The sequence below is a fragment of the Phalacrocorax aristotelis genome, chromosome 8, assembly GCF_949628215.1.
Source record: "Phalacrocorax aristotelis chromosome 8, bGulAri2.1, whole genome shotgun sequence".
Taxonomy (NCBI): Eukaryota; Metazoa; Chordata; class Aves; order Suliformes; family Phalacrocoracidae; genus Phalacrocorax; species Phalacrocorax aristotelis.
Genome location: NC_134283.1, coordinates 18,479,363 through 18,498,280, shown reverse-complemented (window position 1 = coordinate 18,498,280; position 18,918 = coordinate 18,479,363). Strand labels below are relative to the sequence as shown.

The 18,918-nt window shown below is 36.6% G+C and overlaps 1 protein-coding gene across 8 annotated transcripts in view; it reads right to left on the bottom strand.

Moving 5' to 3' along the window:
• Nucleotides 1-2,724: 2,724 nt before the first annotated feature.
• The window catches only part of CHD9 (chromodomain helicase DNA binding protein 9), a 97,714-nt gene continuing 81,520 nt past the window's right edge, over nt 2,725-18,918 (bottom strand). For 6 of the 8 annotated variants that reach the window (XM_075101599.1, XM_075101597.1, XM_075101598.1 and 3 more), the window contains 8 exons: nt 16,706-16,869; nt 14,344-14,616; nt 13,357-13,525; nt 12,142-12,281; nt 11,397-11,618; nt 10,486-10,614; nt 8,284-8,388; nt 2,725-6,171 (listed from right to left, as the gene is read on the bottom strand). In XM_075101599.1, coding sequence (XP_074957700.1) covers nt 5,314-6,171; nt 8,284-8,388; nt 10,486-10,614; nt 11,397-11,618; nt 12,142-12,281; nt 13,357-13,525; nt 14,344-14,616; nt 16,706-16,869 — 2,060 coding nt within the window. In that variant the 3' untranslated portion in view covers nt 2,725-5,313. The remainder of the gene's footprint in view (nt 6,172-8,283; nt 8,389-10,485; nt 10,615-11,396; nt 11,619-12,141; nt 12,282-13,356; nt 13,526-14,343; nt 14,617-16,705; nt 16,870-18,918) is intronic. The other 2 variants (XM_075101601.1, XM_075101600.1) reach the window with 2 other exon arrangements.

Below are 18,918 nucleotides of genomic sequence, written 5' to 3'. Positions count from 1 at the left end.
GAGTGAACAGTGTGCTGCTGCGGCCAGGAAGGCCAACAGGATGCTGGGTTGCATCAAAAAGGGCATCGCCAGCAGAGAGAAAGAAGTCATCATCCCGCTCTACTCAGCGCTTGCCAGGCCACACCTGGAGTACTGTGTACAGTTCTGGTCCCCGCTATAGAAAAAGGATGTGGACAGGCTGGAAGGGGTCCAGAGAAGGGCCACCAAGATGATCAAAGGACTGGGAAGCCTGCCATATGAGGATAGGCTGGGAGAACTGGGTTTGTTCAGCCTTGAGAAAAGGAGGCTCAGAGGGGATCTCATCACCATGTATCAGTGCTTAAGGGGTAGCTACAAAGAAGATGGAGACTCCCTTTTTACACAGAGTCACATGGAGAGGACAAGGGGGAAGGGACACAAGTTGCTCTTGGGGAGATTCCGATTGGACACCAGAGGGAAATTTTTCACAGTGAGGACAGTCAACCATTGGAATAATCTCCCCAGGGAAGTGGTTGACTCGGCCACGTTAGACAGTTTCAAGAGTCATCTGGACAGGGTGCTGGGCCATCTTGTCTAGCCTGTGCTCTTCCCAGAAAGGTTGGACTAGATGATCCCTGAGGTCCCTTCCAACCTGTGATTCTGTGTTTTGGGGTCCTAACTATTCTGAATTGAGATACATACCTGTCTGTACTTCTCCACAACTTCAGCCCACCCTATTTTGTAGAAATTTTCCCGTAATTCTTTGTATTTATTTTCTCAGTGAACAGTGTTCCTAAAATCCTGGGTCAGAAACTGAAATAATATTTTGAATGAAATAAGAAGAAAAAACCAATATTGTTTATCATTTCTGTCAGGCTGGAACTTTTGGCAGTGATGCATTATGTGATCTACTGACACCACTAGAGTTATAATACATTTCAACATCCTTCCTCTGTGTATAGTATATTTTCATATTTGTATTTGTCTATTTATCAGTATTTTCAAAGACCTATCTCACATGTACTTAATTACCAAAAGCTAGAAAAGATTTTCTCCTAAAAGTATGGTTTTCCTCAGGGAAACATTAACTGAAATTTACCTTTGTCATCAGAGACACTTAACCATCAGAAGTCCTTGCTGTAGCTTTTAACAGAAAAAATTCATTTTACAAATTATCAGTAAAAAATAAAGTGATTGAGATTTTCTTACAGTTCAGTTACTAAAAGCTATTATCTTTCTTTCCTAAATGTGACAAAGAAATGATACCGCCTGCCTGCATAACATTAGGGCTGTTTAGATAAGCCGGGCGAGTTATTTTGTAAACTCCTGTGGCTACGCTAGTGTAATCAGCCTCCTCTGTAGATACCAGCATAACCCCAATGTCCCAACAGTGTACAGATGTAAAATGTGAAGCGTTGGTCAACTACAGCAGTGTAAATCCCACATTACACTGATTCAGCTTGCTTATGTTAAATACAATTACAGGTGTAATTGAACTAGGTCAGAAACTAAATGTTAGTAACTTTCACATCACAATTTCATATAACACTACACTGTAGATCCCTTTGTATTAACCATGTACAACCAGGCACACTTCATCTCACTACAGCTTAAATGCAGGCATCAAGAAGTAGACATTCATTTTGATGGTGTATCTCTTGTACAGAGCAATAAATGAAAAATATATTACTAAGTAACATGGCAGAAATAATTTTCTCAGAGACAAGATATAATAAATAGGACAGGAATTTGCCTGGGACACCTTGTAAATAGCCTCATCTAATCACCATACCCAGATACTGGTTCAAAAAAGTTCAAAGGAGTGCAAGAAGTTAAACACCGTTACTGTGCCTACATCATCTGTTCCCTGGAAATAGTTTCACTGAAAAATAGATCTAGTTATATTTTACTTTACAGACTCAGAGGACTGGATTGTAAAGTTACAAGACATAATTTTTCTTTTTTTTTTAAATCTGTGAGTTTTCTAATAGACCTGCTAAAAATAAATTTTAAAAGTACTATTTGGGATTCTGCAGGACTTCCAAGGAAAAAAGAAACAGGAGAAAATGAGAAGAGAGCTCATACATATATGTGCATTTTTATCACCTGTGTACAGATCTGAGAAAGCAGAAGCTCAGAAAGGATGATCATGATCTGAAGTCAAAATTCACACTGGTCTAAGTAAGGATACCACTAAACCATTCCAGCGCAATGACAGGTTAAAACAAGAAGGCACCTGAAAACCAGGAGACAGCTCACATTCTGGAGAAATGTCCGTGCCCTGAATAAAACATATGAAAAACAGCAATCGTAAGTGCTGTGTATATAATTACAAGGTTTAGTATACACGTAGAAAGTAATGCAGAGTTTTAAAAAGAAAGATCCAAAAGGTGCTCTGCTGCCAACTTGCTTACCCCAGAACATTAGACACATCATTATTGCAAATTAAGTCACTTCTGGACCAGAACCTAGACTGTATACCCCTTTCTATCCATAACTAACGAAGGGCAGGAACAACAGCTTGTTTTGTTTCTAAGATGAGAATTATAGGAAATTGATTCCCAGAAAAATTATACATCAGTAATGCATGGTCTGAGGTAGTGGGGGGTGTTACATCCTTGGCTTGATTTTTTTCTTCTGTTAAGGTCTTAAGAATAATTTCAGTTTTAGAGCTTAACACTGAAACTTAACTTTTGCTGCTGAAAAAATACATGTTTAATCCTTACACCGACAACATTAGTTTTACATATTGAGGCCAACATCATGGGTAGTCAAAGAATATGTTTAATAAAAAATAATTAAACTTCCATTTGCTCTATAGAACATCATAGAAAGTAATTCAATAAATTACAAATGACTTTTTAAGACGCTTGTTCAACTACAGAAAGCAAATCCAGACTACACAGAACACAACTGGCAAATATTGCAAATGTCCAAAAAAACCTGGACTAAGACTTGGGTCATGAAGCTTGAAACAAGGGATAGAAATACAAGGCAATAACAGCTAAGGTTCTTTTAGTAACTACCAACACACACTTTATCATCACCTTGGATATCCTTTTAATTTTAACTTCAGTATTAGTGTAATTCTACTGAGGTTTCCTTATAACCCTTAACTTTATACAACCGTATTTGCATATAGTTTAGCTGACAGTGGGACATTTTTTCCCCTTCTGGTTCAAACTGATTAAAAATAAACCCAATATAGTATGTTCAAGTCTACACCAGCCTTCATTACTTGAAACTGTAATTGCCTCATTACATAGAAAGAATCACTAGAATGCTAACCAAGCTCACTTGACCATAATTAGGAAAATACTTTATTTCATAAATCTGATAGAAATTAGGTTTTAGCCACAAGATTTAGGATTTGTTTTGTGGGGTAAGGGTGGGAAATGATGGTATTGTTGACATATTCCATCAGCAAACTAAGTTAATAACTGTTTGTAAAACTTTGGCTATTTCATAGATGCATCCTAGTTAAATAAAAGTGCTATATTACAAAGGGCAAAATATTAAACACTTTTTTTTCCCCCACAATGAAGAACTGCTACCCCCTTCTCTTGGCAGTTTTTAATTTTCACTATTGCTAAGACACTGCATGAAGGGCCAATAACCAGAATACTATTTGGGAAAATATGTAACCAGAACAATCCAAATGGTACATGTATAATTGCGTAATTACATGTAATACTGCTTCTAATCATGGGGCTAGTTATTTTGCACATAGAAACTTATATTTCATTGGTAAAGTTCTTGATAAAAAACAACACAGTTGTTTTACTGTACAAGCAAGCAACAGAACTATATCAAAATATACAGTTTTTGTTTTTTTGTTTTTAAATTTATCCCTTTGTAAAGCTTTTTCAATTGCTTTTACTAGTACCTGTATCTATTTTCTCTCAACACTTGCCTATTCTTGGACTGCTAATGATCTAACCAAGGTCAACTGAAGTCTCAGTCAGTTCAGAACTTCTGTAAATGTTAATCTGGGCCTCGACTGTGTCAGAGTAATAGCAGCTTAAGAAGAAGGAGGAATCGTATCACACATCAAACATTAGACAGATTTTATATAGTAAAGGGTTCTAAGGATTTGGACTTAAACAGATGCCTTATGCCCTGTTGTTGTGGTTTCTAGGAATAATTTGTCTTCCTTACTATTCAAAGTGCTTTTTCTTTAGTGGGTAACTCAGCATAATATATGAAGTGATATGCCAATAATGATTTTAGGTAATATTTAATATTTAGTCAGATTTAAATCTGCAGAGAAGTCTAAACTCAAAAGGAGTTCAAAACTATATATATTTTATTTACCATTATTAACTGGTAACTCCAGGAGGCTTTATGACATAAAACACAAATAGAAATCTACACAAACAAAGCAAACAAACAATTTTTACATGAAGTATGCAGTGTTGAAAGGTCTTTTCAGTGGCACTTTATGACAGTTTGCCTCTTCTGAGCCTTGGGGAAACTACTCCTCGTTTTGGGACTTTTAATTCTGCAGAGGGAGCCCAAAACTTCGCAAGGTGTAAACTAAATAGATCTACATGGTGCCAAGTAGCATGAGATTAAGACAGTTTTTGCTTTAATTTCCCCTTACTGCTGTCAAAGGGAACAGCTGTAATAAGGGGCAAGAAAAACCCCAACAGTCTTATCCCAAATAACTCAGATTTTAACATGATATACAGGATGTCTTTAGAAAACAAAACAAAACCTGAAAACAAGTAATAGAAACCAATGTAAACTTCCTAAACTAACTCAGCTGAGGTAACAGGTAGCCAGTTTAATTGGCTGATTGGGAAAAATTTATCTTCTTTTAAACACACTTGTACCTGAATTGGAAACAGCAGTGCATCACAACACTAGAGCATTTTCATGTAATTAAAGCAATGGATAGTGATGTAGATTCTACAGCTTTCATGACATTCATTAGCTGCCCAAATTATTGCTGAGTTTTGATCTGTAAATTATAAGTGTCAAGGAGGCTGTAAAACTATATTCAAATTAAATCAATAATATGCATAAAGTATTCTGTGTTCACTGCAAATATATTAAATATACAGCTCTTACTTGAGCATTATTTTCATAAAATTAACCCCCCAACAAAATTATAATGCCTTTTGTTGTAATTTTACACCATTGTGTATTTGATAGTACATACAAGTTCAGAAACTTATGAACTTCCAAGAAATATTACATGCAAAACGTCTCTGAAAGCAGTTTGCACTTCTAAACAAATACTGAAATGTTCGGTCAGTAAGTCATTGATGCACTCAACACTGGGTTATTTACAATCAAATAATTAAAGAATAAATTCAAAATCAGTTTATCATTTAAGTGCAGAGTCTGGGATCAGTCTTCATCACTAGAATCTGAATCCTCAGATGAAGACGATGTACTATCAGATCCAGATGAAGCATCTGCTTTCTCTGAACCCTCATCTGTGCTGTTTTCATTGTGAGAGCTTGGCTCTGTTCCCCCTCTTTCTTCCTGATCTCTAACCCTAGAATTTTCCTCCTTTTCTTCTGTGGGCTTGGCTGAGCCTGTGTCATTGCTTTCACTGTTCTGTACATCAAAAATATTAGACTGAGACAAAGCTGGGATATGAAGATTAAGGCCTGGAGTGAGAAGCATCCCTGGGTAAAGTATGTTGGACAGAAGTAATGGGTTAAGAGAGAGAGGATTGGCAGCTGCAGCGGATGTTGAAGGAGAACTTGAAACAGAGTTTTCACCACCAGTGTCTGTGTTTTGGTCTTCTGTCCTTTCTTTCTTTATATCTGCCTCCTTCGAATCGCTTCCCTTTTTTTCCTCTGAAATAGATTCTGTAGACTTTGTTAGAAGACCTCCCATGCCCAGCAAGTTTGGTAATCCAGCCATCCCTGACAGCAGCATGGGGAACATGGCAGCCATGTTCTTCGCTTCTCCTCCAGCAGTTAAGCCAGCTGGCATTCCCATTAATCCTGCTGTTACTTGCAGTGACTGCAGGTTTTGCAGGTTTTGTTGTAAGGCCTGAAGACTAGGCAAATCGACTCCCGGAAGCAAACCGTTAGCTAGCAGGGGGTTAACTGATACACTTGCAGCAGTGGCAGCTGCTGCAGCTGCTGTTGCCTTTGCAATCTCGCTTTTGGGGCGCCTTCCTCTCCGGCTTACTTCTTCCCGCACAACAGGTCCAGTAAGAATACGGTCAAACATACCTTCTGGAAGAAATCCCTGCAAGAAACACATGGGTCATTTTTAGTATTTTTAGAGCTTAAAGATGGAAAAGTAAAAGCAAACAGAAGACCCAAGTGTACAGTAACAGTGTCAAAGATTATTCTGGTATGTTAGCACAGCAGCTTGATCTCCAGACAACTCACTAGAATTTGTGGTGACTTTGTGCTATCAAGTCTCAAATGTCTAAAGGCCCATTTCCAGAGTGAGGTCTACACAGGTATTTTCTCAGACCCTCTGCTAACTCAGAGGCTTGTTTACAGATCAAGTCAAATGTAGCTAATATACCAGCAATCTCAGTTTAAGATCTAAACCAGCACTGCTTTGCAATATTACATTCCAATCATTTGACAGTTTAATTAACTTTAAATTGAGCAACTAATTTTTTTAAATATAAATGCGTGACTGCACACAGACCAACAATCTCCAAGCCCTTTTTATTACTGCTACTGTCTGTCTAACGTCCTCGTATTTCACCTCATCCATAAAACTCAAGAACAAACAAGTAAAAAGACTCAAGTTCAATTAAAATGAAATTCAAAGCACTTAGGGCTTGCACAGTACTACTTCACCTCTGTAAGCCCTCCTACCTAATGATGAAGAAAGAATTGCAATGGACACTAATGTTGTTCTCTTTGAAACGCATTGTCTTGAAAATTCTTCTTAGAAATGGCAACCGTAAGATCAACCATTACCCAGCCTTTTTTTCCCCAGAAAATCTCTCTGATTTAATCTAGCCTACTACAACTACAGGAATTCAGAACTCATGCTCTGTTGTTTTGTCCTGTGGATCACTACTAAATTCTAGAAGTAATTCTGCTATTATTTATACCTTTATTCAGTCTTTCATACCTTTACGCAGTCTAATCCTGTTCCTAGTTACCTATTCTTCTACCAGAATGACTCACAAGGGTACTGGCATTTAGAACCTCACAGAAAGATTACCAGTTCTGTTGACAGTGAACTAGAAAAAAATTAACTTGGTAATTTCTTTGCCAGAGGCTGAAGGTGTAGCAGAAATATAATTCTGTCATGTTAGAGTAGGTGAGGAAATAGACTTCATAAGAATATTGACAGAACCGTCTTCACTTCTGTTAGACACATGGAATGGAAGAGTAACTGGGTTACCCAGAAACCATTCTTTATTATACAACACAACTTTCTGAAGTTCAAAATATGTCCTTATCTTCAAGGCAAACAGGGAATGAACTCAGAACCTTACACCATACTTGAAACAATGACACCTGAAAGGAGAGACCAGCCATATAACAGTTCCCATAATAATGCTTACTGCTGTTCTGTTGGAACTGTGGACAAAGTCTAACCAAAAACTTTTTTTTTTTTTTTGAAGTTAACCAAGTACAAAAACCTCAACAAAATGAAACCTCAAACTCACTAAATTAATCTTGCTACTAGTAAGAAGGTGGCTCAGGACTATGAGGGAATGTAGTACTCATTTGACTTTTCTAGTAATCCATACAGAAGGAATACATGGGCAACACTGATGTTCTAGTGCAGACCTACTCCTAAAAATATATATTGATCACGTTCCCTCCACTGTAATCTCAACATTAGTTTTTAGCTAAAACAAAATCTCTAAGAACTGAAAAAAACAAATTCTAAGTATTTTAAGTATTCTAAAATACCTACATTAATGCTTGATTTACATTCTGATTGAGGATAGTGATCTCTTAAAGGTACATACTGAAAGTAAATTAATTGAAAAATAAAATATTTAAAACTATATTTATCTTCCTAACCGCAACTTTAAGAATAAGAAAGTATTCTGTGGGCTAATACCTTTCCTAAAAGCCTTCAAGGCTACATTTATCAGATAAAAAAGCCACATATTACAGCACCTTCAACCAAATGTCTAATTTGGGGTTGCCAGCCACTGTTCCTCCCTTCCTCTCACTCACAGCTCTCACAGCTGTGCCAGCTGTTCCCAGTTTAGGGAACCAAACTGGCAGGAAATAAAAAGCTATTATTGACTCATATTCTGCATTTAATATAATGCCAGAAATGAAAAGCATACCTACCTCCCCTCCCCCCCCGTTTGCCTTGTTTAAGATACATTTCATGTCACAGTTATCTCATCTTGCAAATACTCACAGACTGTTTTACAACTTCTCCCCATTCAGGAGCCACTCCATACTCTGGATTTTCTTTCAAGAACCTGCACAATTCCTTCAAAGGGGGAGCAAATGCACCCCCCACCTGAGAAGCAGAAGACAGAAGTCAGGAAATACTTCTCATTTGCTAAGACAAAGCAACATTCATACTGAGACTGTCATTTTTGCCTTTTATATAAAACAATACCAATAAAGTCTCACTTTCAATTATCAATGAGTATGATATAGCTTTTGACTGATTCCTGGTGGTATGAGATACACTCTTGATTTATTCTGAATCTACTAAACTCAAACTCATCTATTAAACTCTTACTTTGCAACTTCAATATTTGACATTCCTACTAGTGTTTAATATCAGAGTTTATTTAGACATGCAACGGATGGAAGAACAACCACATGAATAGAGAACAATAGTGGTCCAAGTATTACCAACAAGGCTGTAACTACAATTTTGTTAAACTTTTCCTTTATCCACTAAATCAGGCCTATCATTTCAGTCAACTTCTAAAAATACTTCCATTAAGACGCTCTGCTTCTCCTGTAAATTATTTCTTGTATTTATTTCTTGTATTTCTTGTATTTTTTTTCATGCAAAAAAGGCCAAGTTAAGAATGCTAAACAGCATGTCCTAATAAGATATAAGCAGGAAAGTAAGCTTTCAAATTAATCAAAAGTACTATTCATATCCAGAAAGAAAGGAGAAATGGTAGAAAGGAAGAGAACAAATTCTAGTTTCTGCTCAACCTTCTCTACAAACTGCAACTTAAAACTCCTATTTTCTAGACTACTTTTGGTCCCCCTACCCACTGCTATTAAAATGGGTAACTCAACTAAAAAAGAAAATGAGACAAAATGAGTTTAGTTTGGTGATGCAGAGAAGTTGGGGGCAGGTTATAAATAGGAAAAAACAAGGTTAACAAAGTAACAGAACAGTCTCAACTATGGTGTGGAAATTTATTGGAGAAAAAGGCCATCATGAAAATACAGGCTTTTACAGCAAGCACAGGTCAAATCTCTCACTCCTCAATCATCAACTTTGAAAAGATTCCTACAGTAAGCCGTGCCCTGAGAGCAGCCAACGGTCTGTTTTCAAGAGACTAGCAACCATACAGGTTCCTCTTTAGAGCTGCTGTCTAAATACACTGAAGAGATTAAAGGCACTCAAATTCTGCCTCACTCTCCTCTACTGATGGAAAAAGCTTCTGACCTTAATAACGGCAGCCTAAAAAAAAAAAACCAAACCAAACCAGAACAAACTCCCCCCACAATCTTCCTTCTTTCCTTGCAGCTGCTCTCTAACAAAAAGAAAAGCTAGCAGTATCACAAGAGAAGATGCTCCATACATGGACATAATACCTCAAAGACTCCCACCAGACTGCCACTCTGGTACTACACTGATATTCAAAGACACTATCCCACACATCTGTCCAAATTTGTTCAATAAACAACAGCAATGTTCTGCATGCTTTTCTGGAATATTGCCTTTCAGCCTTACCCAAACCCTATTCAAATGCATTATGCCTTTCCCAAACTTCTATTACCTGTCCAAAAACTTGAATTCAACACCTGGTCTCTCATCTTCCACTGTTGGGATTTTATACAAGACTCCCCCTTCTACTTTTGTTCCCCTGTTATGCTACTGTTTAACCTAGCAATGTGATTTACAACGGATATACACTGGTGAGCCACAGATGCTAAATGCCAGAGATAACTGAAAACAGAAAAAAACAAAATAATCCAGTACACAGGATTTAAGCTATTCCAATGGACAAGTTTCTATGGAGGATGCACTACCAATGTAATTGTAATCATGTCAAAAGTAGTAATGAGAAAATATAAACGAAATTTATTACTTGGGAGGAATGTTGCTACTTTGATCAGAACTACATATATTTCAGTGGCCATGCCTCTTTATTAGTCAATGGCACAAATACAGCAATATAGTGTTCAATTCTATTTGAACGTAAACCACAGGGTAAGTTTCTAGCCATATCTTACAGATTTTCATAGTTGCAAAACGTTTACTAGAAGATTGTCATTGACCTTCTTGCTCTGTGACAAATCCTTAAAACAAAAACCTTGCATTTGCACACAGTGTTTTAGCAAGTGTAATATTAGATTTCTTAGTTTCAGGTAACTGTTCATTTGGGGAACATCAGAATGGGAACAGTGACATGAATACCTTTCTTGCGTTTCTTCTATTTATGAGCTGAACGCGTTCTTCACCAGTCAAACTATTAACGTCCAGTTTACTAGGGTTTCGACAACGGTGTCTTTTTTGTTTGGGCCTCCCATCGTGCAGCTGCATCCTCTGTTACAAAGGAATTAAAGGCCAATTATCTTTCTGATATAACTGCTTTAAAAATAGTAAGATATCTGTACATTGCGTGAGACATTGAATTAATCTTCCATTTCAGAAATATTTTTGTAACAATCACAATCATATAATAAGCAGCCCAGTAGACAGCACTAAATCCTCTCTCTGATGCCTCTAACCATTGCTTTGTTTTATTCATTGTTCAGTTTTCAACAGTGCCTTAACTGTCAGGAATGTTGTATTATGTATTGTAACATCTTTATGGACAAACAAGGTTGTTATTCCAGATGTCATAAATATGATTTTCTTACATTCTGTTCAACATTAACAAATCTCAAATTCAGAGGTAAAATGAGAACATCATACCCATACAAACATCACTACCATAGCACTGTAATGCGGGTATGAGATACAGCACACAGTAAAGGCTTCAATCCTCTTGCACATCACTAAATATGCTGTTACACATTTTCAGCTCCTATCATAAGTATCACTGTAATATGAATTTTCTTAGATAATTCTTTTAATCCTACATAAAATGAGAAAAAGATCAAATGTCTTGTTTAGTATTGGTTTTCTCAGAATTTACATTTCTGAGGGTAAAAGAAGGCTTGTGGAGCTCAAATGACGTAAAAAGAAACAGACGTTTTCCTTTTCCTGAACAAAAAAAACCACCAAGAAAGAATAATTCCATGTAAATTTCAAATACAAATTCAAATACGTTTTTGAGAAGTGTTTTACTGTTTAGCTAAAATAGAGCTGAAAATAATACTCACAGGAATACAAGCTCCTGAATCTTCAACATATCCAGGATGTTCTTTAAGCCACCTTTCTAAATCTTTTCTTTTGGGGGCATCATCACCTGCAAGCCTTGTTCCATCTTTTAGGTTAATAACAGGAACTGGACTCTCTGCATCAAGCATGCCTTGGGACTGCGTGTAAGTGAGTGCTGCATTTATTCCTGCAGTAACTTGACAGGAGTTAATACCTGGATTAACCTGGAGAAATTCAAAACACTTTACTAAGTTCTCCATAGAAAACAAACCGTCACAATTATTTCATGTATGATACAATGAACGCAGACCATTATGCACACACTGAAGGACTCAGTGAAATTACTCATGCCATAAAGACAGCTCCCTTTAAGTCACAGTACAATCAGGTTCTGTAACAGACGTTACAGGAAAGGATGCCAGAAAGTGTTGCTAGGTCAAACATCAAGTTTTTAATAAATCACTGTTAATTTCAGTTCATCAAAACTAGAATTAAACTTGCTTTTTAAAAAGTTATTTTGAATTAGTTTAATTTAATCTAATAACATACTGAATATATCTAATAATTAGTAAAACTACCAGTTCCCATTTGCGTAGCCATAAACCATCAGCAAACAATTTCAGAAAAAACCCCAGCCAGTTTTGAGTAATAAAGCTTTTCCTGTATGTTAACAGCTTGTTATGTTCAGTTACAGGATTAACAGTAATTTGGACCTTATTTTTGGATATAAAAATCAAGTTCACTTACATGATTAGGCTGTTTATTTCTATTTATAAAGAGGACATCAACTCCCTCCACATTCTTCCTTCTTCCTCTTCTCTTTTTGACTACAGGCTGACTGTCAATGACGACTCCATTGGCACTAGCTGTTAAATGACTGGAAGTACCTAATTAATGATGCAATAACATTAGCATCAGATGCTTGAGCTGTTTATAACAAGAAACATGTCTGAATAAAAAAAGGAAATAAAATTACTTGAAATAGTGCAAGGGCATATAATTTCTACGTGTAATATCTTACAGAAATTGCCTATTGTTTTATGACTGTTCAAAACACTTAATATCACGCTCTGAAAAGCCACTCTACTATAAAAGTTTCCTGTTACTGCCTCCTACCCCCTCCAAAAAAATTGTACAGGGAGGAGACCTGTTAAGAACTGCTGACATCACACACACTCAGAGGAAGACATTCCTAAATAAATGTTTATACAAGACCTTAATAGTATGTTTCAAAAGAACAAGAAACTGCAAAATGCAAGCAAAGGGTAGCATTTTTTAAACAAAACATTCTCATCTGCATCTGTATGCAATATCAATGAATTACAGTCATTTAATCAGAAGCTGGCCTAAATCAAGCACCCAATTCCAATAATTTCAAACATTTTAATCCAAATTTTAACTGCTCACTTTAGGCTCATTTTTATTTGTCAGTGTACACCTACCATTATTTTTTAATGAAAATAAAGCTACACGTTTTTGGCTATAAACCAAGAAATTGGTTCTAGACTATTGTCCTCCACCGTTTCCTTACATGAGACACAGGAATGAACGTGAAGAGTGCAAATTAACACAGGCATAAATCTGGAACACTTCGTCTTTACTTAGAAACTAGCCACAGTAAGTTCTGATTTAAACTGACAAACACAGTCAGTGTAGAGTGATGCACTTTTGTAATTATTAAAATCTTCTTGTGGGAGTGTTTATAACTTATAATGGCATCCTTCCAATAAATGAAGGTTACAGTAACTGACCCTGTGAGACAGCTGAATACCGTGGTTCAACGTCATGCCTCAACTAGGTACCCAGTTTCCCTGTCACACTGGAGAGAATTTCTCCAGACTCCAGTTTAGAATAAATAACATCACAAACATCTCTCTCCACTGCCTATACACTGAGATCAACAGAAGAACCCAGAAGACAAGATTTATTACAAACTCTCATGCCCTCTGACATTTTACGTACCTAATTCAGGAAGTGATTTTGGGAAGTTGACAAGGCTGATTTCTGAAGCATTCTGGAGTTCACGTAGCCGAGCCAGGTATTGCTGCTGTCCAAGTGCACCTTCCTCGCTTTCAAATGGCCTTTTCTGAGACAGTCCCTGCTTCTGAAAAGTCAATTTCAAACCACCTTCCTGTTAAATAAATCCCAGGGTTAGAAGAGTCTCTGCTGAAGCAGAAATGACTACTTCATAATCAGGATTCTCAAAGACAAACATTTAGTCCAGAAGAATTGAGGAAGAATGAAAGCATTGTATTAGACGTTAAAACAAGTCTTGCTTCTCTTCCATGTAACAAAATGTGAACAGAAATTTTATGGAATTGCTTCTTTGAATGTCAATTTTAAATTACTTACTACCTTAACTGAAAAATCCAGACACTGAACAGCTGTCTACCTCCCTAATCTCGTTCTAAAGAAATGCCAAGCCAAATTACAAGAGGAAGTCTTCATACATTTTTATGTGCTGCCAACAGGTCTCGAACTACAGATCAGGAAAATGTTTGAAGCTTCTAGCCTGCATTGAAACTGGGAAATTTACCTGTAACCCTCCAAAAGGCCATGAAATAATAAAGTGCTTGCTGGATAGGACATGCTGAAATGTTAAAAAAAAAGCCAAACCACAGAATACCTTCTTTTACTGACCAGATTTCTTAGAAACAGCATAACACAGGCTGTCTGAGGAAGCACCAGAATGGTGAAATTTCAATTCAGAGACAGAAACAACAGTGATTCCTTCCAGTGGTTTATGGAAATTAAAAATAAACAAACCCACCACCCCCTCCCCAAACCAAACCCAAAAACCAAACACTCCATGCCCAGAAGCAGCAGACCCAAATACCCACAAACAAGTGTGTGAAGAAAGTGAGAGTGAGAGCAGGCAGCCACTTGCAGGTAAAGCATGCCGCACACCGCAATCGCAATCAGGTCCTAGGGCAATAAAAATAAACATACGTCATTGATTTTCACTGTAAACTCCTTTTCTCGTACATGCTTCTTCACCTTTGACATCTGTGGTGATTGATCATATTCTTCTTTAACACCTGCAAGAGGGGGTGTTGGTGCGCTGGGCTCACTGTAATCTGCAGCTGCACCTGGGCTATCCAGAAGTTTGGTTGTGTAGAAAGATGCCACCGTATTGCTGTCATAGCTCCTTCTTGCTGAAGGCCATTTACCTTTTAACACTGTTTGACAAATACTATCAAGTCGATTAATCATAACTCGATCCTAAAAAACAGAGAAAATCGTTTTATAAGAGTAATGCTTACCAACACCGTACACATTACATTTATGTATTACCTTCTAATTCTAAAAAGAAGAGAAATGACAAAATTGTTAATCACTAGACTTGGACCTAAAAGGTTTCTAAGTTCCTAGATTTGAACAGATTTCCTGTAAATCTTTGTGAAAGCCACCTCTGTACTTAATTTCACCACCTGTGAACAAATATGCACTCTCATCTACCAGGGTCTGGGGCCTGCAAATGCCTGAAACACATTATCTCACTAATTTTTAAAGGAAAGATATGGTAGCTACCAAAGCAGTATTTGTGGGTCTGGCTTTGAGGCATTGGTAGCAGTGTCTGAACCTGTGGGCAGCACTATAATGTATCTGGCAAACAGCATTTAGAAATCTAAATCTACATGCTTTTATTCATGTCTCATTTTAGCTTTTGAAACCATATTATTCCTCATTCACATTCTCAGACACCAAACACAGGTTTAACTTCAAGCACCTGCATAATACACAGATATCGAGTCCCAATAAAATCAGCTAACTACCTGTAGACTCCTGAAACTACCAAGTTTTCTGATACTTTCAGAGTGTAGTTATTTGAAAATAAGGAGTGTGAACACTAAAATTACCTGTTCTGTAAGCAAACATTTTTTGCCAAGTTCAAGACCCTCCCCTGTATTTAAAAGAAGTCTGATTATGTATGCACTCAATGTCATTTTTCACAATCTGCCAAGCACCTGTGATGTGAAAGTTATGCTCCTCTTCTCAAAATGAACGTTCAAAAATTATGAAAAGTAGTATATAGATTTAAGTGCATCTTCCAGGAGCAAATGTAACAATAACTACAAGCTCCTCAAAGGCAAATCCTATATCTGTTCTTCCTGTTCCATCGCTCTTTGTCTCCTGTGTCACCCTCCTTTCAGACTTTCCTCAACTGCCTCACCTTGAAACTTTTCCTTCATTACAAGCTTGTGATCTGGCTCTGAATTTTCAAGCTGATTTGCAACTCGTGCCTGTTGCACAGGAGGAGATTTTGAAATGATGCTTTTTATTAAAACACCAGTGTATTTTTTAAATATAGCATATGTAGCAACACACCAGACATGCTAAAACATGCTAAAATTGCTTTAGAACTATTGAAAAATACAAGCATCAAAAAAATCTCTCACAAAAGCTAACAACACATGGGCTTTCCCACACTTCAGAAAAAAGGTGACACTAAAACCTGTAAGTGTAATACTGACTATAAAAGTAAGTCAATTTTTCAAGACCCAGACTATGTCTAAGACAGTATGATTTTCTTTATATGTCAGGAAAGAAACCTATCCAAAAATATTTCACAGTTAAAGTTTATGCATTTAACAGGCATTCCTGCAATTCACAATTTTTGCTTCATCTTCTTAGTAAGCTAGTAATTGAAAGTTTAAGAAACTGCTCTGCAATGTTCCAAGCTACGTCAGCCATAGAAAATCAGATATGACTGAAGAGCTTAAAAACATTCAGTCCTTATTTCAAACAAGATGAATTTCCAGTCACTTCGTGTTATTATATTTTCAAAGTAAACTTCAGAATTTCATGAATTTCACTAATTCCCATATGGAGTCACAGAGTTAAATTTTAACATAAGAGCTGTATGACACCAGTGCTTCAGCCAGTCTAACATGACTTAGGATTTTGCATCGTAGCTGAAGGAGTCCTACTACTATTGAAGTTATTTAGCTTAACTGATTTTTTGTTCTGTTTCATGTTTTACTTTCTTTTGGACTACTCTAAACAATTCTTACTGACTTAAGATCATCCAAATACCTGATAAATTATCTCATCTCCATCTTAAATATGCTTCCTTTGAAGTTTTGTTTCCTATGTGAAAATTCTGTCATTTACAGATATAGCTATATAACTGACGTATGAAATGCTTGGTCATAATTTTAATATAATTCACCATGAACAAAAATCTGGGTTTTCTTCCAAGCTCTCCCCACAACTCAGTGGTATGGTTTTAACATATTTAATTGAATACTAATGTCAGAGCCCACCTTCCCCTACAACTCTGGTTTTCAAAGCAGTATTATAAACTTGCCTTTGGCCAGTAGGATGCAGCCAACATGTATCCACCTTGTAGGAGATAACTGGAATTTGGTGTCCCATTGTTCATCTGGAAACTGTCTTGTGTTTCATCTTGTGTTGTACTCAGAGAGGCTACACTCTCTTCATCATATGCTTTTATATGTGGGGTTCCTTCTGCTGAATAAAACCACTAATATCATTTGATGTTGTGAAGTTGAACACTCATTGTAAGAGGTTTAGTGAACAAAACACACAGAACAATGTTCAGAGAAAGTCCAAACACAACGTTAAACTGAAGAATTGACCTGTTAGGTTTTTCAGGATGATTGCTCATCTTTTTCTAGGCACGTAAATTCCACACATATTCCTGTTAATATTTCAAGAGCTTAACATGTCAAACATTAGCTATCTGAAAACAGCCATGCTTTAGAATAATCTGATAGACAGCCCTTACAAAGGAAATACGTTAAAATAAGTAAGCCAACATGCACTGAAATGCAGAATTAAATTGAAATGAAAGGTGTCTGTCACGGGACCATGGCAAATCTATTATGATACTACTTAAAAAAACCAACACCATTTCATTTACAGGATGGAATGCTGGATGTTCCATGCCTTGAACGCGTGTGCCCACATAATTTAATTTTTAAAATTTTGATCACAGAGGCTTTTTTCCTAGTATCTTTGCAGTCTGTCCTCTGACTTTCTTATACTACTCTCATTATTATTTTATTTTTGCCTCCCATCTAGACAACAATGTGAGATGCTGCCTGAAAAGGTAAATACTACATCAACACAATGATTAAGAGTATTGAGGGACAATTCTATAGAACTCAAATTTGTCCTTAATAATAGCTATTTAGCGAGACATCTGATACAATGCAGGTGTCCCTTAAAAGATGTTTCAAACTTGAAAAGTATGCCAAAGGTCCATGATCACTGTACAACATATGAAATAAAAACTGGGCTTAAAACTAAAATGCAGATGAAGTTAACAGAATTTTCCAGCATTTACTAATCTCTTCAACACCAATTTACAGCAAAATATCCACAAAAAGAAAGGCTGACTGGTTTACAAGATTTTGCAATCTACAAATCGCACAATTACTTGCCTAAACAGACTGAGCCAGCAGAAAGCAGCCCTAGTATCTACACTTGTAGTATATGTTACAGTATCCAAAACCTAGATGTAAATATTTATGTCATTATAAGCATTCCCCTTCTCTGGCTGTTTTCATGGTTGCATACAACTTTTTCCTCTGAAAATATCCTTCCACTGCTACAGGTAGCAACAGCTTAATAATTTTAAGTGGCATTTCACTTGTCCCATAATCATTTGTCCCAGTAAATTAACCCTATGATATCCATTTGTAATTTCCACAGACAAGAGGATCCCTCTGATTAACATAATGCCTTCTTCCCTGAGTATTGGAAAAAAAATATCTTATTTTCTTATGCTGTAATCCCACTGCCTAACTCCATCCTCTTCTTTTTTCTATTATCATTTGTTATCACGCAGTACAGAAATCTTGTCACATTCTGAGCTTCAATGGGGCAAGAGTAGAGGACATTTCATAGTATCAAAATAAGGAATTTATTAAGTAATGAGTGGCTTATTTATTAAAATTTTTCACTGATCAGAGGTTTTTGCTTCAAAAGTGTCTCTGTTATTTGGTTCCATGCTCTGTAATCACCTCAGTCTTCTCTAAGCGTTTGAAAACTTTCAGTGCAAGTACACTGTTTGGCCACCTCTGGTTTACAAGAAAAAGCAGCTAACATTATAGCTTGGACAGAAAGAAGCTTGCAGATTTCACAAAAGCACAATGAGGAAGCTACAAAGACAGGTGAGCAAGAGTGGAAAAAACAAATGGGGAAACCGAAAGAACCCCTATATTTAGGAAGAAAAAGAAACAGTAGTAGGAAATACACACACAATATATATTTCCAGAAAATATCAGCCATTCAACTCTCCTCCCACACATGAACCACATGCACAGTAAGCTTGGTTAGGGAATCAGTCAACAAATACTAACTACCTCATCCAAGGCACTGATATGGAGCAAAGAAAATGCTGTATCGTGAAATTCTTACAACTCACTTGAAGAATTAAACAGATACATTTATTTAAGTTTACTTTTGTGGGATTTAATATCCTGTTTTAGACATTTTTCCATTAAGAATAAACTTGTTCAGTGTAAGACTTATACTGCAGAAATAAGACTACAC